This window comes from Phoca vitulina, unplaced genomic scaffold (assembly GCF_004348235.1).
Source record: "Phoca vitulina isolate PV1807 unplaced genomic scaffold, GSC_HSeal_1.0 scaffold6, whole genome shotgun sequence".
NCBI classification, from domain to species: Eukaryota; Metazoa; Chordata; class Mammalia; order Carnivora; family Phocidae; genus Phoca; species Phoca vitulina.
In genome coordinates this window covers 16778655-16805135 of record NW_022589709.1, presented here as the reverse complement: position 1 = coordinate 16805135, position 26481 = coordinate 16778655, and the positions used below count along the sequence as shown (strand labels likewise).

Below are 26481 nucleotides of genomic sequence, written 5' to 3'. Positions count from 1 at the left end.
ACTACACCCTAACCTCTCTTTTCTGAAGAAAAATGGCAATTTGGCATAATTCAGTTCCTAGGTGTAATTTCTACAATTTTCGGTCAGTTTACTAAGCATGAGGATTATGCTTCAACACATAATCCCACTTGCCTATGGAAGTGTAAAACTGTCAGTAGTACATTTTCATCATCTTTCCCCAACATGCTTATTCCTTAAAACGAAACAACCATTCCTACAGTTGACATTCATTGTTACATCCCAATGTGTTTGAAATATTAAAAAAACATGGAGTCATCTTCTCATAATGCCCTTATTAAGATTACAAAGATTACAAAAGAATCCACAAGTATTACGGCACTGTGTGAGACTTATTTGTCATGATCCAAGGGAAGAACAAGACTGCAATTCTGTGCAAAGTTGTGGAAATGGCCTCAGTTCCATGGGAAATGGTATTCCACAATAGACTTCACTAGAAGGATAATTGAAACCTTTTACTTTAACACTGAAAGCATAATTCAATGCATTCTCAAAATTCAAGTTTCAAGATTTGGAGAGATGCTAACATTCTCTTACATAATTAATTAGAAAATACTTGAACAGAATTGTAGGAAGACTATATAAAGAAAGGGAACATAAGCTTTTGTTAATTCCTGCTGAAGGCAACTTGAATTTGTTTCTTAGAAAGTTAACTAAATCTTAGCAGCTAAAATATTTTTAAATGTATGGAATAAAGAAAAGCACATCCATTCTTGACATTTTGGTGAATAAACTAACAGCTTTATTAATGAAGGCAAACATCAGATAATTGTATGAATATTATATATAAAAAAAAAGAAATCCAAACTAACAGCATTGTATTTCAAAAGTACTGTACTTCTGTTTCTTTTAAAGAGACTTGTCATCTGTTTTATAAAACAAACAAAACGAGTATTCTTCTCCTAAAAAATTCTGGAAAGATGAAATAGTCAATTTCAAGCTGATGAACTGAACACACCTTTCTTTAAATGCAGACTATTGCTAAGGAGCAAATCAAGTCAAGCATCAGAAAGAAGATGTAGGACAAATTCATGAAAGTCAGAAACAAGGGATGTAGTGAAATTACTGCTAGTCTTTCCCTCTCGTATTTAAAGACCATTCAAAACTGGTCTTTCATACAAATATAAAATAACTATAAAGAGAGGGAATTGGAAACCATACCCATCTGAAATCCTTCATGATGTTTTTATAATTGCTCTGATTCTCTTACCAAAAAGGTCAAAGTGAAAGATTTAGGAAGTGGAAGGGAATGAAGACGTTAAGTTTAAATGTACAAGTAAGGCACAATATAAAGCCACATCATAATCTGTCATGAAGGATATAGGAAAGGACAAGAATCATACATGGTACAGTAGAACAAGCAATCATATTGACTGAAAAAGTGTGGCACCCAATTCAAAACTCAGACAAGATCTTAACAAGAACAACTGGACAGCATGCTTTCATATGGAGACAAACTCTATAAAGAATCCAGTGTATCTGAAACGAGGAAGAACGTTTTTTGTATTTTTTTTAAATCATAGTAGTACTAGAGTCAAAGTTTATAATTGCTTTTGGAACAATGGGTTTATTTGAGGTGAATTCACAATGCCTTCACTTAAAGTAAGATTCTGGACTTCATTATGAGCTATCTGTATACCATGTATGAACACAGAAAACCTTTAGAGAGCTCTTCTCTAATGATCTTCACCCAAAAATACATGCCACAATTTTCAAAAACAGAACATGTACAATTGTTGGGGTTTTTACGTTACCCTTTTAAGATTTGTTTGTGTGATACACTAAACGCATATATTTTAATGACAATAGAGGAAGCAGATTATTACTGGCATTAAAGTACAACCATTTCTAGACGGTTTTAAATGCCACAGAGTCCCCTGGTTAAAATGTAAAGCTGCACAGCTTGCCTATGTCATCTTTATGATAAAGTTAAAACAGCAAGAGGATTTAACTTTCACTCTACATTTTACTGCCAGGTTTTTATTTAGATCAAGTATCGCTGCAGCATTCTGACCAGCCCAGATTTAGCAGCAAATGGCAGGAATCATATAAAATGCAATTTTTTTTTTTAACAAAGTGCTTTTCTAAGATATACATACATATATAAATAGGTACAAAATAAAGTGTCAACATTAAAAAGCTCAACTATTTAAAAGCTTTTAACTATTTAACTTAAGTAGTACATATAAAACACTGAAATGCAAGGATATGGAATCTACTAAACAGATTCAAAGTCTTTTTTTTTTTTTTTTTTTTTGAAATGCAAGACCAAAAAATCAAATTCTGGTTTGCAGACAGGAAAAAAGTATCAAAAACCAGAATTCCGAACAGAGCAGCTAGAAAGGGGCAATTTTATAAACCTCATCAGCTGAATCTCTATCATGAAGTGATTTTCACCTGATTGCAAAACTGCCACATTTTGGAACATGTTTCAATTTACTAAACACACTCTGTCAAAACTTCATATACTTCTAAGTTATAAGCCTGTGCTTTGCCTTCTCCATCTAAAAAGGAAAAACTTTAAACAACGAGCTTACATTCTTTTAAACCATTAGCTCTGAGCTTATCATCTGTGTAGCATGAATGCACTAACCAGGTATGTTTCCACCAAGCACACAGGAAAATCTTGTGCATCACAGTTCAGCTAAGGTGTTAAGACAATCCTTCTAGGAGTTTCCTTTTCATGATGTCAAAGAAGCATATAAGCAACATTGTTCAGTTGTTACTGTGTGTTTTAGAATCAAACTTTATAAGCTATAGCTTCAGATGCTATGGCTTACAAGTGGCGGGGGTGGGAGGGAGAGGGGATAAAGTAGAAGAAAAAGAAACACTATTAGGACAAAATATAATTAAGGAATAAATTCTCCAGGGGATAATGGAGAAACGGTTGGAGAAATAGATAATTTCCCAGCAGCTAGGTCTGAAATTTTTGGTATTTTTTTCTGGCTAGATAGGATCTTTTTAAAAGTATAGTTTTTATGCCACCAGTCTTCAGAGTTCAAAATACAAGATTTGAGAATCAAACAGTAAGAGAGACAGAATGGAAAGAACTGTGGGGAAGGTTTATAATGCTGCCTTGACACAAGAAATTTCTCATCAAGAGGTAAAGCTTTAACACAGTTAAAACACTGACTAATGAAGCTGTTTTATGTGAGCAAAAAAGAGCACCTAAAAACTAAATGTGTTAATATTTCTCAGTTCTAGAAACTATAGAAGAAGTCACATGTAAGTCTGAAGAAGCTAGTTTGAAAATACCTGTACAAAAATATAAAAATCTATAAATTGTTTTTTTGTTTTAAGCTTGTGTTGATCTTTGAAAATATTACATGCACAATAATACATCAATTGGAAAAGTGGCAACTAAAGAATTAGATATTTTTAGCTTTTTTCTTTCTTTACATATATATATATACATAATACAATAAAAATAATCTGTATTTTGGTTGTTTGGTGGAAGTATACTACAATAAGCTAAATAAACTTTAATTTTCAAGGTCAAAAACTATTTTACCAATAGCTTACTAAAATGAAATATATTAAAATTTCCTACAATAAGTGCAGAAATAAAAAGACTTACAGACATCTAAATGGCCACCAACTTATCTACTATGGAAGCGAACTAGAGGAACAGCAAAATAATATTTGTGTGTGTGGATGCTCCTTCTGTAGATAATTGGACCCAAACAGAAATAAAATTCACAGTTCAGTAAGATCCCTAACCCTGACCTTTTCATTTTTCTTTTTTTTTCTCCTTTTTTTTCATACATTCATACAGTATCATGTAAGCTGTGCAAAACTTTACTTAGACTGGCAGTTTGCCATATCAGTTGCATTTGTCTTTGGTACAAAAAATAAAACAATCGCAATAATGTGCAAGTATTTGTCTTCTTCCGGTCAAGTACCGAAATATGAGTTTTCTAGAGCCATCTTTTTTTTGTTTGTTTTTTGTTTTGTTTTTTATACAATACACAGACTCTGTGGCATATATCTACATTTCAACATAGTCCTATATACATTCAAAAAATCTGAAAAAGAGTTGGAACAAAAAAACATTTAAACCCCATAATTTTTCCATCTATGTATCTTGTGTTTCCTCATTAGGGTTTTCATCATACAAAATATTACCAGTTTTATAGTTTCCCCAAAATACAAGGCACAAAGAATATGCTTTTTTTTCTTACTTGCACAGACATTATATATATATTTATATATATATTTATATATACCATATTGAGCTCGGAAAATGAACTTCTAATATGGCACATGGGCATGAGTGCTGGGTTGTGCCATGTACAAGTGAGATTAATGGTTGTGGAAAATTAGAACAAAAGGAATAATTCTAAAAACAATCTAAACTGACTGTTTAAAAAAATGCTTCCTCAATTTTTTTTGTGTGGTTCAGAGCATAAACCTGCCACAATATTTGGCATTTACTAATTTCGCTCCTCCCGAATGTTTTACTTCAACAGATTTTTGCAATCTGTATCTGAACATTTACTTAAATGTGTGAGTTTCAATTCTGATGCCAGTAGCAGTTTTAACCATGGTTTATGCTCTGAAAATGCAATAATCAAGTATTTTGGATCATGCTTCACTTATGCTACTTAGTTCTTAAAACAATGTAACCTAATCGTAAATGTTTACATAATGCTAAACTGACATGCAAAACAGAATGAAAATTTACAATGAATAACGTGACAAACACAGACATTTCTGACCAGTGGTCCAATGAGGCTGATTACACTTTTGATGTTGGTATCCTTAGTCCTACAAGGCCTCCAGTGGGATTGCCTTCTGCAGTCTTCTCTAACACTTGGTTAACAAATTCTGAGGTTTGCCCAGCAACTGGGAGACCTGAGGAAAAAGAAATAAGGCACACTTAGGCACAGAAATGGAGAAGGCATAAAACGAAGGTGAGGAGTAAGCAGATCTGAGGATCAGGGGTGGCCTCCTGCTTGATACTGGTCCCAGCCAAGTACTCAGCTGCTTACTACTGCAATCCAGAAATTAATTCTACTCCTCAGATTAGAGCTTACAATTTTTAGATTAGAAAGGTCAAACCAAGAATAAAGAATGGTTAATCAACATTTTAAAGTGTGGTAGATGACAAGTAGCAACAGTCCAAATAATGGTCCAAATCCAAACCCCACACCTGTCAACAAGCTCTCCCTGTTTTCCCAGCCAGTCTCTTCCAACTGCTCCAGCCACAGTGCGTCCCATGGGTGGGCTTTACCCACACAACTGAAAACACTGACCTGAAGGATGTTTTCAGTCATTTTTATAACTACTGTATTAAGTTTATGTTTCCTTTTCTTCATTTTAAAGAGAAGTGAATGAATAAACAAAGTTGGAAGAGAAGAGGGAAAAAAGGTGGGAGATAGTGTAATTTGAATTTTTCATCTTCCTCATCTTCTACAGCTGAGGTCAAAAGATACTTCAAATCAGTAAGTCAAATAACAGAAGTATAAGCATGTTTTAAAATGAGAAAATAAATGATTAAAATGAGATGGAAATAGAAAAATATCTAGTCATTGCCCATAGGAAGAAGTCAAAAGATACTATAACAAACACAGAACTGATGCTACCTCAGCCATGTGATTAAATGTAGCATGACCAATAATGGGACAAACTGATAATATGTACCTCTTGAGTGATGGAATGAGAAGGATAATCACCTATGATGATTCTTGCCAAGAAAATTTAACTGCATCTAGTCAGGAGGAAACAGACGTCTAACTCCAGATGTTGGGACATTTTACAAGATCAACTACCTGAATTTTTCATGGGGAAAAAGAAAAGGCTGGCAGACTGATCTAGATTAAAGGGGGCAAAAAGATTGATCCTTAACAAACAAACAAAAAGGCTATAAAAGGACATTATTGAGACAACTGGGGAAGTTTAAATATGGACTCCATATAGATATTTTAACAGTGTTGAAGTACTTGGGTGTGATACTGGTATTGTGCCTAAGTAAGAAAATGTCCTTGTTCTTGAGAAACACATGCTGAAGTAGTTAGGGATGAAGGATTTGTTTAGAAGTTACCTTCAAATACTCAGGAATAAAAATATGTAGATACAGACAAAAATAAAGCAAATGCAGCAAAATATTAACAACTGGTGAATCTAGTTGAATGATAAGCAGATGTTCAGGTACCATTTCTATTCTTCCTATAGGACTAAATCTTAAATGAGAAGTTAAGGGAAAAAAATTAAACATGTTACGTTCTAGTTAAAAATTCAACGCACAAGTAAAAAATGAAGAGCTTACAAATAATCAGAGAACACATACAAAACTGCAACTATAATAATGGATCATACAATGAATGATATAAAAAAGGAAAAAGCCACATGAACAAAGCCTAACATCTTCTGATGACAAAATTAAAATCAAACATGTATCAGTAAATAAAAAATGACCTAAACTTACCTATTAAAGAAAAACCCCAGTCTGTCTAATAAATAAAATCCAACTTTATGCTATGTATAAAAATCTAAAAGTTAATTTTATGCTCTACTTATCAAAATTAAATTTTGACTTAAATGTTTTTTTTTTTTTTAAAGATTTTTTATTTATTTATTTGAGAGAGAGAGCAAGCACATGAGAGGGGGGAGGGTCAGAGGGAGAAGCAGACTCCCTGCCAAGCAGGGAGCCCGATGCGGGACTCGATCCAGGGACTCCAGGATCATGACCTGAGCCGAAGGCAGTCGCTTAACCAACTGAGCCACCCAGGCGCCCCGACTTAAATGTTTTTAAAAGAGATGTATCTAGTATAAAGTGATTCAGAAAGACTGAAAATTAAAGGGTAGGCAAAGGTATACTAAGCAAATATAAATAAGAAAGCTGCATTCATGATTGCAATATCAGACAGGACTGAATTCAGAGAAAATGTTACAAAGAAGACCAAAGAAGTATGCTTCATAATAATAAAGATTTTGATCCATAATGAAGATCTAGCAGTAAGGAATCCTATTCAAGCACTCCAGCATTCAAGCAAAACCACAGAAAATATGAGAAAAAAACTGAAACACATTAGCAGGGACTTTCTCAGTTTTACATAGAGTAAATGGACACCTTCTACAAAAATAAAAAGGAAGAAAGGACCTAATTAAGATTACCTAATCAACATATAATGGAGTTTTAACATAAAACAGAAAATATATCTACTTCTCAATGTCCACAGAACATTTAATTAGGCTGTAATAAACATAACAAATGTAAATAAATGTAACCATGTTGGGTCGCTAAAAAAAAAATCTTTTTTTTTTTTTTTTTAAGATTTTATTTATTTGACAGAGAGAGACACAGCAAGAGAGGGAACACAAGCAGGGGGAGTGGGAAAGGGAGAAGCAGGCTTCCCGCTGAGCAGGGAGCCTGATGCGGGGCTCGATCCCAGGACCTTGGGATCATGACCCGAGCCGAAGGCAGACGCCCAACAACTGAGCCACCCAGCACCCCGGGTTGCTAAAAAAATCTTAATAAATAACAAAAAAAAGAGAAGTTAATAACAAAACTAGAAAATAATAATGTCTACCTTCTGGAAAATTTTAAATCTCTCTCAAACAATTCTTGGGCCAGAGAGTAAATCAAACCTAAAATTTCAAAGTATTCAGAAAACAAATAAGACATATCAGAATTTATGACATATAGCTAAAGCAGTTCTCAGGAGAAATTTCAAAGGTTTTTAATTATATTAATGAACAAGAAAAAATAAAAAAAGAAGTGAATTAAGCATCTAACTGAAGAAATCAGAAGAACTGATCAATTCAAGAGCTGGTTCTTTGGGGGAGAAAGAACCACCTATAATTAACCAATGCAAGAAGTGAAGGCAAACACAGCAGACAAAGTAAGAAATGAAAATGAAGTACTAGCCACTGATACAGAGGCTATTAAAAAAACAAAGAATTTTAATAAATTTGAGGACATGGAGGAAGTGGATAATTTTCTAGGAATATACAAATCAAACTGACTCCAGAAGAGCTTGTAATCTGACATACAAATTATCATAGAGATACAGAGAAAGTTTTCAAAGAGTTAATCACAAAAACACATTGGACCAGATAGTTTCAAAGAGTGTTCTATCAAATCTTTAAGAAAAAGAAACTCCAATTTACTTAAAGTCCTCCAGAAAGGAATTCTGGAAAGATTATTGTATGGCAGCATAGATTTTTAATCTCCTCAATGCCCCATATAAAAACAGAGATTAAATAGAAAAACCATAAACCCACAGAAAACATTAACAAATGACAACGTATCTCCACAAACTCCAAAATTCAAAAGGGTGGAAACAAACTACCAAAAGCTACAAGACCCGTATGGCATTAACATTACCAGTATTTGTGCAGGATGAGTCAAGGGAATTAATGTACCTGAGAACAAAAGAAGTCAAGAACAGCCAACAGGTTACTCACCGGAAGCCACAAGAGACCAACATGAGAACAGGTGAATGTGAGAAGCCCACAGTAAGATGTTGAGGGGCTAGAGCAGTCTAGCTCTGTGAACTAAAAACTGACCAACCAGGACTCCCTTGAAGGACAGGAGGCAGGACTGGTAAGAATCAAAACTGGGCAAGACAGGAACAACAGATATGAAAGAAAGATGGTCCAGATAAAATGGGAGAGGAGCACAGACCAAGAAATTTCAGAAAGCAAGTTGCCACGTGCACCTGCCTGCCGCAAGTTCCTCTTCTCGTCCTCGCTTGACTGTGGGCTAGTGACATACAAATGTACCAAAGAAATCCCCTCACACCTTCTGCTTTGGAACATCACCACTAACTCCAATAAAGGCACTTGTCCACAGGTTCCTTTGTTTTTCTCCCACTCGCTCTCTCTGTCCCCTCCCTAACTTGCTTTGTTGAACCCTCTCCCTTATTGCTCCCTCCATGTGGCTCCCTCGTGGCATGTGGTGACTTTGTTTCTCTAGGGTAAACTTTCTTCCTGCTCCTCTCCTGTGTCCCCTTCTTAGGCTGGATTGAATGACCATCTCATAAATGAATACAAAACATAGTTTTAGGGTCCTCTGTTTTCAATTAATACAAAACATATTCTGACTCTAAAATTTGAAGTTAGGAAAGCAATCCTGAACTAAACTTTCTTTTCAAGGTTTAGAAAAAACAGTTTTATGTGTATTAAAGTCAAAAATCCCATGAAGTTATTGTAAATGGGGTGCCTGGGTGGCTCAGTCTATTAAACGTCTACCTTCAGCTCTGGTCATGATCTCAGGGTCCTGGGAGCCCATGTTGGGTTCCCTGCTCAGCAGGGAGTCTGCTTCTCCTTTTCCCTCTGCCCCACACCCTGCTCGTGTTCTCTCTCTTTCGAATGGATGAAAAAAATCTTTTAAAAAAAAGTTACTGTAAGATAAAAGAGAAGATTCCTACAATGAAAGTGTGCCTGAAAGATATGACCACAAATGACCATATCCCACTATTATTATCCCAAATGGTCACAACCCACTATTATTTCAGAATGAACTCAATGATTTCCAAAATGAACAAAAAGACATTAAAGAAAATGTTACATGAAAGAACAAAAATCAGAAATAGAAAAACTCAGAAAAGAATTGTAAGAAAAAATTAATTCCTGAAAGTAAGACAAAACTAAAAGAAAATGGCAACCTATGGAATGGGAGAAGATATTTGTAAATATCTTATCAGATAAAGGGCTAGTATCCAAAATCTGTAAAGAATTTATCACACTCAACACCCAAAAAACAACCCAGTCAAGAAATGCGCAGAAGACATACAAATGGCCAACACACACATGAAAAAATGCTCAACATCACTTGGCATCAGGGAACTACAAATCAAAACCACAATAAGATATCACTTCACACCGGTCAAAATGGCTAAAATGAACAACTCAGGAAACAACAGATGTTGGTGAGGATGTAGAGAAAGGGGAACCCTCTTACACTGTTGGTGGGAATGCAAAATGGTGCAGCCACTCTGGAAAACAGCATGGAGGTTCTTCAGAAAGTTAAAAATAGAGCTATGCCACCACTCAGCAATTGCACTACTAGGTATTTATCCAAAGGATACACACATAGTGATTCCAAGTGGCACATACACCCCCCAATGTTTATAGCAGCCATGTCCATAATAGCCAAAATATGGAAAGAGCCCAGATGTCCATCGACAGATGAATAGATAAAGAAGATGTATGTGTGTGTGTGTGTGTGTGTACCCACACACATATACACAATGGAATATTACTCAGCCATCAAAAAGAATGAAATCTTGCCATTTGCAATGATATAGCTGGAACTAGAGGGTATTATGCTAAGCGAAATGTCAGTCAGAGAAAGACAAATACCATATGATTTCAACTCATATGTGGAATTTAAGAAACAAAACAGATGAACATAGGGGAAGGGAAGAAAAAAAAGTAAGATGAAAATAGAGAGGGAGGCAAACCATAAGAGACGTGAACTCTAGGAAACAAAGTGAGGGTTGCTGGAGGGGAGGTAGGTGGGGGGATGGGGTAATTGGGTGATGGGCATTAAGAAGGACACTTGATGCATCAGTTGTATCACTAAATTCTATGCCTGAAACTGATAATACAGTATATGTTAACTAAATTGAATTTAAATAAAGAATTTAAAAAAAAAAAAAACCAAAAGAACTATAAGAACAGCAAATAAACACAACAATAATGCTTTTAAGAGAAACAGAGGTGTGGGGCGCCTGGGTGGCTCAGTCGTTAAGCACCTGCCTTTGGCTCAGGTCATGATCCCAAGGGTCCTGGATCGAGCCCCGCATCAGGCTCCCTGCTCAGCGGGAAGCCTGCTTCTCCCTCTCCCACTCCCCCTGCTTGTGTTCCCTCTCTCGCTGTGTCTCTGTCAAATAAATAAATAAAGTCTTAAAAAAAAAAAAAAGACACAGAGGTGCAAAGGAGAAAGAACTTTAAAATAAAAAAGAGAGGTGCTGGGTGGCTCAGTCCTTAAGCGTCTGCCTTCGGCTCAGGTCATGATCCCAGGGTCCTGGGATCGAGCCTGCTCTGCGGGAAGCCTGCTTCTCCCTCTCCCACTCCCCCTGCTTGTGTTCCCTCTCTCGCTGTGTCTCTCTCTGTCAAATAAATAAATAAAATCTTTAAAAAAATAAAATGAAAGAAAAAGGAAGTTGAGAGAAAAAAATTGATCAAAAGTGAATTTACCTCAGAAAATAGTAAAGATAGGCAAAGAAGATCCAACCCACAAATAGTAAGTCCCTGAACAACAACAACAAAAAACAAAGCAAGGGGGTGCCCCGGTGGGTCAGTCAGTTAAGCGTCCAACTCTTGATCTCAGCTCAGGTCTTGATCTCAGGGTCATGAGTTCAAGCCCTGCACTGGGGTCCATGCCCAGCTTAAAAAAACAAAACCAAAGCAAGGAAACAGGTCAAATACTAAAAAGATCTGAACTACATATTGAAAGAGCGAAGTGCACACATGAGACTATCAACCTAAAATGACCAACCCCAAGATAAAGTTTAGTGAAATTACTGGGAATTAAAGAAAAAGAAAAAATCCTGTTGACACTGACAAAAACAGCAAATGAGTTATAAAGCAAAAAAGTTAGGCAACAATTAGCTTTTTTTGGTGGGGGGCAATTATTAGCTTTTTAATAGCAACATTTCATGCCAAAAGAAAAACGGAGAAACATATTTAAAATAAGGAAAGAAAATATGAGTCAAGGATTTTGGATCTGGTAAAACTGACTTTTTGGATGTAAAGAGAATATACAAACTTATCAAATTACAAGGTCTTTACATTTAAAACTGAAAAGGTAAAAAGAATCTTTACTTGTAGTGTTAAGTTCTTCCCTCTACCTAATAAAGGAACTGAAATGTTTAAAGAACATGAAAGACAGAAATGCACTGAAAAAATACAATATTAAAATAGCATCAATCCATTTGAAGAAAAAGTCAAGCAAATTCACCAGGACTTCCCATATCTGGGTACTGAATTAATCTATGTAGAGGTAAAAAGTAACTGGTTGTTTAGGAAAAGTACTGATATTTAGGAACTACTCTTTGCCTAAGATTATTCTCCATATAAATACAGTTTTGTTCAAAATAGACTTGACCTTTCATAGTGTTAATTTTTTGTATAAATATACTGTCCTTAGTTTTGTTTCACTTTGTATGTACTCTACTTTGATATGTATTTACAACTCTACTTTTGAAAAAGTTATTCTGTATATATAATAATTGCATATTCAATTCATTTTAGTATTCTATGAACTTACCTGGTCACTATTTATAAGTCATTTCCCAACGCTTAGCAAAAAGAATTAACTACTGATAAGACATAATCACTGAAATACCATACCATTTGGAATACTGAAATAGAAAAATTGTATCTATTTTGTTAGTCAATTATATCACAAATAATCGTCAAGTTAATACTATGTTGTGAACATACAGCTTAAGCATTTGGCTAATTTTAATTGGCTTTGTCATGAACAAAATCTTCAATTTTCTAAAATATGAATGATGGATTACAGGAACAAGGTGGAAATAAAACTCTTTAAAAAAAATCTAAATGGTGGGGTGCCTGGGTGGCTCAGTCGTTAAGCGTCTGCCTTCGGCTCAGGTCATGATCCCAGGGTCCTGGGATCGAGCCCCGCATCGGGCTCCCTGCTCCGCGGGAAGCCTGCTTCTCCCTCTCCCACTCCCCCTGCTTGTGTTTCCTCTCTCACTGTGTCTCTGTCAAATGAATAAAATCTTAAAAAAAAAAAAAAATCTAAATGGTGAAGATGTAATATGGTAACATCAACAACTAATATTTATTGAGTATTGAGAATTTATGTGCTCAGCAGGGTGCTAAGTGCTTTATATGCACTCTTCCCATTTAATACACCCATTGTCCATATTTTACAGATGAGTAAAATTAGGTTGAGGGAAGTGAAGTCATTTCCCTAGGGTCCTCATAAGTGGCAGGGCCAGGAGTTCAATCTAAAACGGATTTCAAATACTCTGATTTTAACCACTATAATAAACAAGCTTTTGTTTTTTGAAAACATGATTTTAATTTTTAGACCAGTGGCTATTGCTAGAGCCACAGAGAAACCTAGCCTTTTTTGGTAAAAAGATAGGAAACAAGGCATGCAGATCTAAGGTACCTTAAAATAAAGAAAATGTTTCAAGAATGAAGATAAATGCTCAAAAGTGTCAAATGTTACAAATAATGTCAAGAAAAGGAAATTCTCAAGTAAGCCTACTGGATGAAGCGATTAGCGGGCCACATGTGAACTACTCAGGTCAAATACCACAGAGATGGGTGTTAGATGACAGGGCTAAGTGATGTTATGTGGGGGTACTGTGAGCACAGGAACTCAAAGAACTTACTTCTATGCCTGGTTCAGCCATTTATTGATTGTATGACTTATGACAAGTTACTTTAATACCTTGCTGTGTTTCTAATTCCTCATTTGTAAAATCACAATAATACCTCCTTCACAGAACTGTGAAAGTAGATAACTAACCAACCTTAACAGACAGGTACTGGATCATAGTAAGTACCCATAAATGTTAGCTGTTTATCCCTTCCTAACACCTAAGGAATCCTTTCCAGGCTTTTGATCTCTCCTTTAAATCTTCTCCTTTGGCCTTCAAACATGAATGTTGTCAATTCATGAAACTTTTGTCAAAATCTATGTGCATTGCTAATTTTATTAATGATTCCAAATTGCCCTTCAAAAACACTAGAATATTTCACATCCGGTATGAACACAATGCTGACAAGAGAAACTAGTAATTGCAAAGACATGAGAAACTTACTAAGTGCATGGAAGCATTCAATGTGTATTTATTTTTAATTAAAGAAAATGCAATCATTTTGGTAGCTGTGAGAAGTTATTTCTATGTAAACAGAAATAAACTGTTGCTCACTCTACTCCATCTAAACATCTTGATTTCCTCACAGCAATTGCCACAATTTGTTATTCTTTCCCGTTTATTCTTTGTCTTCCATTTTTAGACTACAAGCTTCCTAAGAGTAGTGACCAAATCTCTATTATTCATCCCTGTATCCCCCAACACCTGGCATATATAGTAGGCATTCAAGAAACTTTGATGAATGAATATATAGTAACTGGAAGTAAGAAAAATGGTTTTAACAGAAATGCAAAAAAATTCCAAAATATTTACAATTTTAAAAAATTAGAACAATTTATAGTGTTTGTTACCCTAAAATTCAGGTAAGTAACTAAATAATTATTTAAAAAGTAAGTTCTAATTCCTTTAAGTGACCTGATTCAATACACAGTCAGCATCCTGGGGAAAAATGAACTGGAGGAAAATTCTCAGGTAACCGAAGTTTGCCACTCTACACAATGACTACATAAGAACTAGTTTTTAAAGACAGTCCTAGAATAAATATTGCAAAACAAAGAATATATAAAACAGCTGAGCCAATTTTATGAGCTTCAGGGTCTTCATGGATTGCACTATGCTGCAATGTCCTTGGGATGCTACTCATCTGTAAGGTGATCTGCTCCTATGGCAGCTAAGCTCTTACACCTCTAGAGTTCTCATGTCTACATGAGCTACCTCTCCCGTCCCTGTCACGTAGTGCTCTGCCTCTGTTCCTCCCCATGATATACATTCTGTTCAGGGAAAAAACAGATAATTAAGTTTATTAGAATCCTGTGAACTGTATTACAGAGTAAAACATATAGGTAAGAACCTCTACCAAAGTATAAATTGCAGGCTTGACAGCTCAATCTTTATTTTTCCCATTAAAGGTTAAAGTTGCTAGAAGTTCATCTTTCCTAAGTATTAAAACAGTTCAGTGATGAAGTCTAAATAGTAAATTGTGGTAACCAGCAATACATGTTTATGAATGCAAAATCTCAAAAGACAAAACAATTTGTAAACAAGAGTAACTACAATAAGAACATTTGAGTTTTTCCTTAAAAGAATGTTTAATATCTCCTTAAATCATATATCTTACACTACATGTTACTGTTATGAATTTATCCAATATTCTTCTTACCAAGAGTATCTTTAATGAGCATTTCAAGCTTCTGCCCCATGTTGGGTCCTCTCTCCTCTCTTGGATTCTGTACTCGGTTTACAATCTCTTGCTTGATGGAGTTGATTACAAACAATAAATTATCTGGAAGACAGAACAAGATACTTGGAACATGTCACTAACATGGAAGAATTTGCTTTTTATTGTGTAATAACAGTTATTCAGTTAAAAAATGGAGAATTTGTAAGAAAATATTAAGTAGTGATGGGTTATAAGCCTTTTTTAAAATTTAAATTCAATTAGCCAACATATAGTACGTCATTAGTTTCAGATGCAGAGTTCAGTTATAAGCTTTTTTTATCCAAAGAAACTAATTTCAAATGATGTGCCAGTTTTGATGACACACTGCAGACACATATCAATGTCTACTATCCTGTAAGCAACTTGACCTAATTGTCTTCATGGATTGAATCATAGGATCTTAGTAAATGTTTATTAAATAAATCAAATGAAGTCCTTCAAGTCCTCCAAAGACAAAACTTTAAAAACTATCCGCAGTTTACAAAGAGAGTTAACCAAAAGTAAATAGAAGGAGGTAAATAATAAAGAGCAGAAATCAATAAAACAGCAGAAACATACAACAGAGAAAAAGCCAAAAGTGGTTCCCTAAAAAAAGATCAACAAAATTGATATCCACTCCCACCCTCCATTCCCAGCTAAACAGATTGATCACCTATATGAAAAAGCGGTTATCACTTAAGAATCTGGAGCTATTGAAAGGATAAGAAGAAAATGCTATGCTGGGGCACCTGGGCGCTCAGTCGTTAAGCTTCTGCCTTCAGCTCAGGTCATGATCCCAGGGTCCTGGGATCGAGCCCCATATCGGGCTCCCTGCTCGGCGGGAAGCCTGCTTCTCCCTCTCCCACTCCCCCTGCTTATGTTCCTGCTCTCTCTGTCAAATAAATAAATAAAATCTTTACAAAAAAAAAAGAAAACGCTATGCCAACAAATTTAACAACTTGGTAAAAATGGTCACATTTCTTGAAAATGCAACTTAAAAAAATTGACACAAGAAGAAATGAAAAATCTGAACAGCTTATTTCAAGCAAAGGAATTAATTTATCCAAAAATATAAGGGGTTTTAATGGAAAATTATATCAAATATACAATGAAGAAATAAAATTGATCTTATTAAACTTTTCAAAAAAGAGGAAGATAGATCATGGCCCAATTCACTCTATAAGGCCAAAATAGCCCAAATACCAAAACCTGACAAAGACATTACAAAAAAAGAAAATCACAGACCAATATCCCTCTTGAATATAGACACACAAATCCTTAACAGAATATTAACAACAGAATCCAACTTAGTTTTAGAACAGAATCTTACAGAATATCTATAAAAGACTCTTAATATAAATATTGTCCTTTTTGGACAATATATTACAACCAAGTAGAGTTTATTCCAAGAATGCAAGGTTGGTTTAATATTCAAAAATCAGTTACTGTAATTTACCATATTAAGAGGTAAATATGTGATATATTACCAGAATAAGGGAGAACACAACATGATTGCTCCAACAGATGCAAAAAAGACCATATGACAATATTCAACACCCATCTGTGATAAATGAAACTACAAAAAAAAAGAGAAATTAAAGTGATAGAGGGCATCTCATCTTACAAAAAAGCCTACTGCCAACATCATACTTTAAGGTGAAAGGCTCCTCACCCCCGAGATTGATTTATTTTTCTTGCCTTATTGCAATACCTAGGACATTGGATAGACATGGTGATTGCCTTGTTTGCAAAGGCATAAATATCAGAAAAGAAGAAATAAAGCCATCCCTATTTGCAGATGATGATTGCTTTCATAGAAAATCATAGGGCATCTATATACCTACCACTGGAACTAATAAACAAATTTAGCAAGATAACAAGATACAAGAATATGCAAAAATCCATTTTATATATTAACAGCAAAGTTTAAAAATAAAATTTGAAAAATGATTCCGTTTACAGAGCGCCAAAAAATATAAAATACCCAGTAACAGATCTAACAAAAGATGTTAAGCATTCTACACTGAAAACTATAAAAAAAGGCACAGAGAAATTAAAGGAGACTTAACAAATGGAAAGAGATACCAAGTTCATGGATTAGAAGACTCCATTTTGTTAAAATGATAATTCTCTCCAAATTGATCTACAGATTGAAACAGTCCCAATCAAAATTTCAGTTAGTTTTGTAAAAAGTGATTCCAAAATTTATATGGTCATGTAAATGACCTAGAATAGCCAATGCAACTTTGAAAAAACAAAATTGTAGAGTTAACAAGAACTTATACTTACCCGACTTAAGATTTACTATAAAACTACAGTAATCAAAATAGTTTGTATCCGCATAAAGGTAGACAAATGATCAATGGAACAGAATACAGAGTCCAAAAGTAGACTCATACGTATAGGGTCAACTGATTTGACAAAGGTGAGAAAACAAGTGAACAGGAAAAGGAAGGGTTTTTTATTTTTATTTATTTATTTTTATTATTATGTTATGTTAATCACCATACATCATTAGTTTTTGATGTAGTGTTCCATGATTCATTGCGTGTAACACCCAGTGCTCCATACAGTACGTGCCCTCTTTAATACCCATCACCAGGCTAACCCATCCCTCCATCCCCCTCCCCTCTAGAATGCTCAGTTTGTTTCTCAGAGTCCATAGTCTCTCATGGTTCATCCCCCCCTCCGATTCCCCCCCTTCATTCTAAGGAAGGTCTTTTTAATGAATGGTGATTGATCAACTGGATATTCATATGGAAAAAAACAAACATCAACTCTCACCCCACACCGTAAATAAAAATTAACTTAAAATGGATCATAAACCTAAATGCAAAACCTAAAACTGTATGAATTCTAGGAGAAAACATACAAGAAAATATTTGTACTTTGGAGTTGGCAAAGTTTTTACAAACACTAAAAATATAAACTATAAAAGGAAAAACAGGCAAATTGGAGTCCATCAGAATTAAAAATTTTTGCTCTTTTGTAGCTCTTGGGGTTACCCCACTTCTCTATGACTTGGTTCATTTTCCAACTGGAGATGTCGTAGGGATGTCCCTTCTCAGTGTCGTCTTTTATATTTACTTGGGCACTTGATCTTTAGCAGAAACAATGATGAATTCATTAAGTCCTGTGTTTACACATTGTTAATCCTTCTCCCTCTAACTTCCAAGTAAATTCCGTTTTAATACCTTAAGTGGTATAAATTGTTTAATTCTAAAATAAAGGAGTTAGAAAGGCAGGGTATTGTGCTGTGCTTAATTCTATGTAGTACAAAACATATAATGCAGAATAACTAAGACCTTCAGAATATAAAAGAATAAGGATAATGGAGTAAATTTTTCATAAGGTTTATTTCACTTTGAGATTCTTTCTTTCTCAATTTTTTAATGCTAAATATCCTTCCTTGTATGAAATTACAGTTGTAGATGATGTTCTTTTTAATGTCTTCACATGGCAAAATATAAAGTTCACAACCCTACAGTTCCCAAATCCCAAATTCTTTTTCAAATGTCACTGACTTGTGAATTACAAATTCCAGAAACTATTGGATTAATAGGTGGGTAGTGGATAATAAGTGTTCCACAAAACAGTAACAGATCGACTGACAGATATTTTGAGGAATCGAGGGCACCATTCTCTTGAGAAATGTACCAGAAACTCTAGGAAGAATTTTCAAACTACATGTGGCAAACTGCACGAGAGCCTCTCATGGGTTCTGAAATGACTTCTAAACCAATAGTTAAGTCTGGTCGTTCTTTCCCAGAAACTGGAGAAGAGAAGGTAGTAAGAAGTGGAAGAGAAATAAATGAATGAGAAGATCCTCTTCCTTCATGCTAATTGAGAAGAAAATGGTACCTTTTTAAAGACAGGCCTTTTCCTACATGAAAATATAAGACGCTTTAAGTCAGCTTTAGAAACAGGAAAAATTTAAGAGAGCTATCATAACTCAATTTGAGATAGAACAACACATCCCAAAACACATATACTCCTGGCCCTTACCACCTCCCCAGGTGTTCCCTACCCCAGAATATATTTACATCACAGACCAAAGCATGTGTGGGGGGCTGTGCATTAGCACATATACAAATGCAAAAATATCTGGCTATACATAATTATGGATATACATATATACATAATTATGGATAAATACATTAACTGTACAACACACAGATAGATGCCTACAACTGTCCAAGGAAACAGAGACCCAGAAGGCTCCCAATGGTCCACCACATCTCCTTGCAGCCCAAGTCATCTGGTTCTAAAATGGAGTATGAATGCCTATGATATTGTAATCATTATGTGTATATATACTCACAGAGCTCAAGGTCAGAATGCTTCAACAGCAAGAAAGAATAATAGGAAAATGGGTAGATTTCCTTTCCAACAAGTCAACTATTGTTTTACCTAATTCATTTACCTGCTGACAGTTCCTGAGTGGCCATTAATATATAAAACCATCAGCTCATTTTACAAGTTGTAAACTTCACAATAGGAAATCCTCTTTCTGCCCTCACAAATGGAAACAAGATAATCAAGATAAAGAATTAAGAAAACTGCACAAAGTTTACTGAGCACCTATGTGCCAGATGTCATGTTGGATTTCAAAAAATTTTTGGAAACAAATAATAACTGATCATTATGCCACTCATCGACTTTCAGATACAACTTAGTCCAAGAGCTGTACAGTGAAGAAGACAATTTTAGAGGCAAAAGAACATATGAACTCTTATGATACCAGGCTTAAAGGATAGTAAGAGAGCAAGGAGGAAAGGAAAGGTAGTTCTTGCTACAGAAGATCAAAACCAGAGCTTTCCAAACTCTAGTGTGCTGTAAAAGGGTTCCAGGTGTTTGAGATACTAATCCTCTCAGCCCATAGGGGCCTCCCCTCCCATGAGCAGCCTACTCTGATAAATTCCAGGATGCCTCAGAGATGATAATTTTTACATGTGCCATGCTGTGAAAGACTGGGAGGTACCGATCTAAACCAACAGTTCCCAAACAAGTGCTAAGATAGTTGCCTAAGAGTAATATAGGGCAGTGTTAAAAATATGGACTCTTGAGTTCTCTGTTCTACTTGAACAGATTCCAATTCATCGGGTCTGGGAACCTGTGAGAAGCCTAGAAATCTGTACTTTGCCATGTACACAGATGATTCTAATGAGCAGTCAAATTTGTAAAACACAGATCTAAATTATCCACTCAGAGATTAAAATAAACACTAGTCACTAAAACTGGCTAACGCAGCAACACAATTGTAAAATGAAGTAGGAGATTATTGTGGTCACAAGTAGACAAGCTCTTTAGGGTAGAGAGATCTGGCATGGGGAGCCACAGATACAGACACTCATTAAAAGGAGAACATGAATGAATAAGAGTGAGTATGTAGCTTACTGAATGAATGAACAAAAAGGAGGCTGGCCTAAAACTTGGCAGGATACAGGGAAAGCAAATAACAAAACCAAAGAAAAAGAGAGTGGTTGGCAAAGTATAGGAGATTAATCAAATTCTTAAAAGTTTAGGTTTACCATATTCTGTGTTGAGGCCCCATAATTTCACTTTATTAGCTTCATACTGGGCTTTTTTCTTTAATCGACAAGCCCTGTGAAAGGAAGGAGCGATTAGTCTACTTCTTTTTTTAAGTGAACATTCAGAATATACTTCTTTTTGCTGCTGTCAAACATTTTCTAATTGCAACCAAAAATCACTGCCTATTGATGTTTATATCAAGGTACTCAGTATCCAAAAAACACACAATATAATCATTAATCCAAACTGATTTTTGAAAATTTTAGCACACGTCCAAAAATAAAGTTATGACGAATACACTAAAATAGACAAAAACGGACAATACCAAGAAAATGTAAAGTAAGTGGAACCATCATATGTTGCTAACTGGGATATGAAATACTACATACTGCTACTTTGAAAAAACAGTAATTTTTTTAAAAATTTACTTTATTACTTCAGAAATAGCTACTTTGGTAATTTCTTATAAAGTTAAACATATGCTCCTGGGTATTTACCCAAGAGAAATGCAAACTTATGTTCACACAAACACCTGTAAGTGAATATTTATGGTGGCTTTATTCATAATTGGCAAAAAGTGGAAGCAGCCCCAATGTCCTCATTTGGTGAATGGATAAACTGTAGTATATCCCTACAAAGGAATACCATTCAGCAATAAAAAGGAACATACTACTACTCCACTCAACATGGATCAACATGAATCTCAAATGCATCATGTTAAATCAAAGAAGCCAGACTCAAAAGGCTACATATCATATGATTCCATCTATATGACATTCTAGAAAAGGCAAAACTGTGGGGACAGAAAACAGATCAGTGGTTGGAGGGATTAGGAGTGACAGAAGGGGTTCCCTTTACAAGGAGGCATGAGGAAATTTTTTTAATGGATGATGGAAAATATCTTGATTGTGGTGGTGTTTATATGATTGGATATGTTTGTCAAAACCCATAAAAGTGTACCATAGAGGAGCCTGGGTGGCTCAGTTGGTTAAGCAACAGACTCTTGGTTTCAGCTTAGGTCGTGATTTCAGGGTTGTGAGATCGGGCCCCACATCGGGCTCCAATGCTCAACTCAGAGTCGACTTGGGATTCTCTCTCTCCCTCTGCCCCTCCTGCTTGCACGCACTCTCTCTTCCTCTCTCTCTCTCAAATAAACAAATCTTTTTTAAAAACCCCATAAAAGTGTACATTAAAAGGCATACATTTTACCTCAAGTAAATCATACCGCAATAAAAAAACTGACTTGGGCGCCTGGGTGGCTCCGTTGGTTAAGCAACTGCCTTCAGCTCAGGTCATGATCCTGGAGTCCCAGGATTAAGTCCCACATCAGGCTCCCCGCTCAGTGGGGAGTCTGCTTCTCCCTCTGACCCTCTCCCCTCTCATGCTCTCTCTCACTCTCTCTCTCTCTCAAATAAATAAATAAAATCTTTAAAAAAATAAAAAAATAAAAAATAAAAAAACTGACTTACCACAAAACAAAGAAAAAATTAAAGTATGATAAATTTTTTCATTTTTATAATATAATGCACTTGAGTCCATTCATCTCTCCCCTTTAAAAGCATAACACCATCTTTTGGTATTATCAAGCGTAAACAAAGCGTAAATACTGTCTTTTATTTTCAAAAGAAAAATTACAATACTCTCATTATAATATTTATAAAAGCATATTTCTGAATAAATGGTTGACGGTTATCTTTAAAAGCTCACTGAAAGTCTAACCTCATCACCTAGACTTTATTTACACAGGTGAACACGAGTAGCATTTACCTGGAAGCCAGCTTATTTTTTTCCTTCCTTGACCTTGGCCGGGCTGTTAAGGGAAGCTCACTGACTGGAGTCAGATCACTAATCACCTTATTCAGTTTCCGTAGTTCATTGCCTATCTGGAGTAGTTTTTTAGGATTTGGAGTCAGGTCTTCTACATCAGTTCTCCGTGACTTCTTTACTGCGTATTTTCCTACAGATGGTTTAAAAGAAATTTAAGTTAGATCGTTTTATTTCACCAAAGATACATTCTACAGGCATATTTTAAAACCACATTTCTCCCTTCCCTCTTTTTTCTTTTTTAGAAGTCTTGGCATGTTTCAGAAGTCTCAGCACGATATGCTAAAAGGGCTAGCCTCCTCTCCTTCTCACCTTGTGCCTGGCAAGAAATTGGGGAAATATGTCACAGCTCCAGTTTTTGCCAAGTCCTTCTCCACCTTAAAGTTTCTAGCCCTGGTATAACAGAATCTTAATTATATGCATGGTGGTAATAAGCATCGCAAACTTCAGGACTGGAGTGCACGTTCACTGCACCCAAAAATCAGGGGTAGGGTAGAATACACACTCAGAAAAGAAATAGGAGATTTTACTCAAACCATGATGTTTTGATGCTATGATTGAAAATTTCTCAGACATATACTCTGGTGCTGGACTCAAAAGGCCAACAAATAAGGACTGTCTTTTTTGAAAGCTCTTCTTTGGTTAGTTTGATAAATAACATTACAGAAGACTCGGGGATCTTGCCCTATCACTGCAGGCAAGAGGGATAGCCTGGTCCTCTTAACTACAATATACCAAACAATTTTCCTAGTACTCGCCATGTGCTACCTAAAGCTATTTATTGGACCTGTCTTTTCATTTCTTGTAGAAAACTGATCTGAAGGCAAAAACTGTCTATTCACTAAGAAACAGTAGAGTACAGACTGAGTGCCAGTGGAAAGGCAAATTGAGGTACAAATATACTTCTGATATAATTCCTGTGTCAAAACAAAATTGCTTAGCAACTTACATCTGTAGCACGAGAGATTACTAAAACTGTTCACTGAGTGCCAAAATTACTAGCGCCCTCCCCCTTTTCAGTACAGATTTTGGATCATACAAAATAAAAGAAATTCTACTTAATTACATCTTCCTAGGTTCACAACTGTAAACTTCGCCTGCCTAAGATTATAAGCTTCTCCCAACTCCTATCATTCAACTCCTCTCTCCATTTCTTTTTTCTACAATTATTCCCTTTCCTCTCCCTCCTCTTTTCTTCCCACCTCCATTTGATTCCAATCTCCCTATTTACATTTCAGCCTGGAGACTAGACAAGAATGGAAGAGAAAGATGCTGGAGCCCATTCCCTTTCTCCCCAACCCTTCTGGTTTACTGCAACTGTGGCAGGTCAAGAATCAATCAGCAGTCTCCTCGTCACTCGTTTCTGCACAGAGCTTCCTCTCTGTTTAGGTGATGGCTCTCACCACCGGTAAATGCTATTTGTGAGTATCTCTGCAGTGATAACAAATATAGCAGCTCTACTGTTCCTCTCTCCACTTCGCTAGTAAGGGCTGAATATGTAGGTACACTGAGTAAACATTATGGTTTACGATCTCTATTTAAAAATGACACGAAATGTTTGACCACAATTCCCTCTTACCATGATGTAAGCCATTTTTCTGATACATATTACTTGGCAAGGTGTCTCGGTTCCATTCAGATGGCCTTAGCATCCTCTCTTGCTGTGACGGGGTGAGCTGTTCACTATACTCCCAGAAGTACCTTCTTTTACCTCTCTTCCGAGAGGATATTGAAGTCATCTCCTTCAAGTCTTCCACAGAATCATTTTCATAGCCTTAAAAAATAAAAAAAAAAAGGAAAGAAATTGGGGATGGGGGGGCTTAAGTTCCATAAATTTCAATAAAGCAATCAGGGCAAATAAAAAGATCTCTTCTATTTGTCACTTGATATATTTCCTTTCATCTGAAAACATCACTGGCATGTCAAAGATAAAATGACATTTAATATGGAACTCTCTAACTCATAAAATATTCAGAGACTAATAAACATAGGTAACTATACTGTTTATTCTCCTTATAGTTCTCTTTGGTTCATATAAGTTAGTGTGTGACATCCTTTTTTTGTATCTTTACATAGGCTCTCATTGAGAGAATAATGAAATATAGCTCCAGGAATGTCAAATGTACCATTAGATCATGATACTAAGACCCCACACTGTGATTTTAAATGCCTTCCTCCTAAAATGTATGCATCCAGAACATTCCCAGACAGACAGGTGTGTGCATTTCTATGATGGTATCTTACCGGCCAGAATTTTGTGAGGCAGTAGTGCTTTTCTGCCTACCTCCCACCCTACCCCTTTGGTAAAAGTACAAAAACGAGAGTTCTCGCACAGTCTCTCAAATAAAAACATATATGCTTAGTCTAATATTTTACTGGAAGCAATCTGCATTTACTTCACTTAAGAAGTTATTTTCCTTACTAATGGGGAGTTTCAGAAAATACTTAATTATGAGTTGCTAAAACTGTTGGTCAGACCTCACGGAGGATGACCTACAAATCTAAAATACCCTCAGAGAATGCCCATCTTAGTATACTCCACATCATTACTGCTATGCACATGGGGGAATGGAGACGGGCCCCATGTAGGACGTATGTAACACTAAAGTGGCCAGGAAAACTTGGGTAGCACTGGCCAAGCAAAATGACCACTGTGTCTCCTAAAAACATGACTTCTCTGGAACTGACACTAAGAAAGTGAGGACATCTGCAAGTTTTGGAAAAAAGAATTTCAGAATTTTAGCAGGTTTTCTTCAGATTAAGAATCAATCAAAAATATGGCTCCATTTATATGACATTCTGGAAAGGGCAAAACTGCAGGCAAAACTAGAAAGTGGTTGCCAGGAGTTGGGGGTGGAGGGAGGGGCTGACTCTAAAGGAACATAAGGTGGGGGCACCTGGGGGGCTCAGTCTGTTAAGCGTCTGCCTTTGGCTCAGGTCATGATCCCAGGGTCCTGGGATCAAGCCCCGCATCAGGCTCCCTGCTCTGCGAGGAGTCTGCTTCTCCCTCTCCCTCTGCTGTTCCTCTCCCTGCTTGTGTGCTGTTTCTCTCTCTGTCAAATAAATAAATAAAATCTTTTAAAAATAATAAAGGAACACAAGGGAAATTTAGGGGGTGATCAAACTCTTCTGTATCTTGATGGTGGTAGTGGTTACCAGCACTACATGCACTTGTCAAAACTCACAGAAGTTTACACTTAAAGAAGGGCGAATTTCATACTTATTTATTATACTTCAATAAACATGACCTTTTAAAAAAGAATCAATTTGGAGACCAGAATGATTTCAGGGCAACAATCAAGAGAAGCTTCTGTAGCACTGCTGGTATTAACAGCATTAAAGTGCACATGTGGTAGTTTAAAACAATATGGCAAGGAGTGTGACAGTGAACTTTAGAGTTCCTTATTAAGAAATGATGCACGAGGGGCGCCTGGGTGGCTCAGTCGTTAAGCGTCTGCCTTCGGCTCAGGTCATGATCCCAGGGTCCTGGGATCGAGCCCCGCATCGGGCTCCCTGCTCAGCGGGAAGCCTGCTTCTCCCTCTCCCACTCCCCCTGCTTGTGTTCCCTCTCTCGCTGTCTCTCTATCAAATAATTAAATAAAATCTTAAAAAAGAAAAAAAAAAAGAAAGAAATGATGCACGAGTCACACAATCATTTCTAGAAGTTTGATTTTTAAAAATTGTTAGATACATAAAGCAATGACTTTGGCCTATTTATTTGTGCCAATGTGACACTTCAAATTAAGGATTTCATCTTGTTCCAGTGATCAACCTAGCTTTGGGAAAGATGCAAGGGCCACATAGTGCCACCAGAAATGGCGTTTTCGAATCACCTGGCTCCACCAGGCCAAGAAATACTGGCTTGAAGAAACTACTGGCTCACAGAGATTAACCTAGTATGGCTGGGAACACCTCAACACAGGCAGATGGACCAACAAAACACTCCCAACTTCCCAACAATGTTAAGAACTGGTGTTCCACACACACACACACACACACACACACACACACAAACAAAAACCCCAAAAAACAAACCAACCAACCAAAACAGAAACAGACTGACAAATACAAAAAACAAACCATATACAGGATTCAGAG

General features: G+C 36.0%; 1 protein-coding gene across 2 annotated transcripts in view; it reads right to left on the bottom strand.

Moving 5' to 3' along the window:
* Nucleotides 1–253: 253 nt before the first annotated feature.
* Nucleotides 254–26481, bottom strand: part of CREBRF (CREB3 regulatory factor) — a 55021-nt gene continuing 28793 nt past the window's right edge. For both annotated transcript variants that reach the window (XM_032403728.1, XM_032403729.1), the window contains exons 5-9: nt 23963–24157; nt 22327–22516; nt 20559–20632; nt 14989–15111; nt 254–4872 (exon numbers count right to left, since the gene is read on the bottom strand). In XM_032403728.1, the coding sequence (XP_032259619.1) occupies nt 4757–4872; nt 14989–15111; nt 20559–20632; nt 22327–22516; nt 23963–24157 (698 nt within the window). In that variant the 3' untranslated portion in view covers nt 254–4756. The remainder of the gene's footprint in view (nt 4873–14988; nt 15112–20558; nt 20633–22326; nt 22517–23962; nt 24158–26481) is intronic.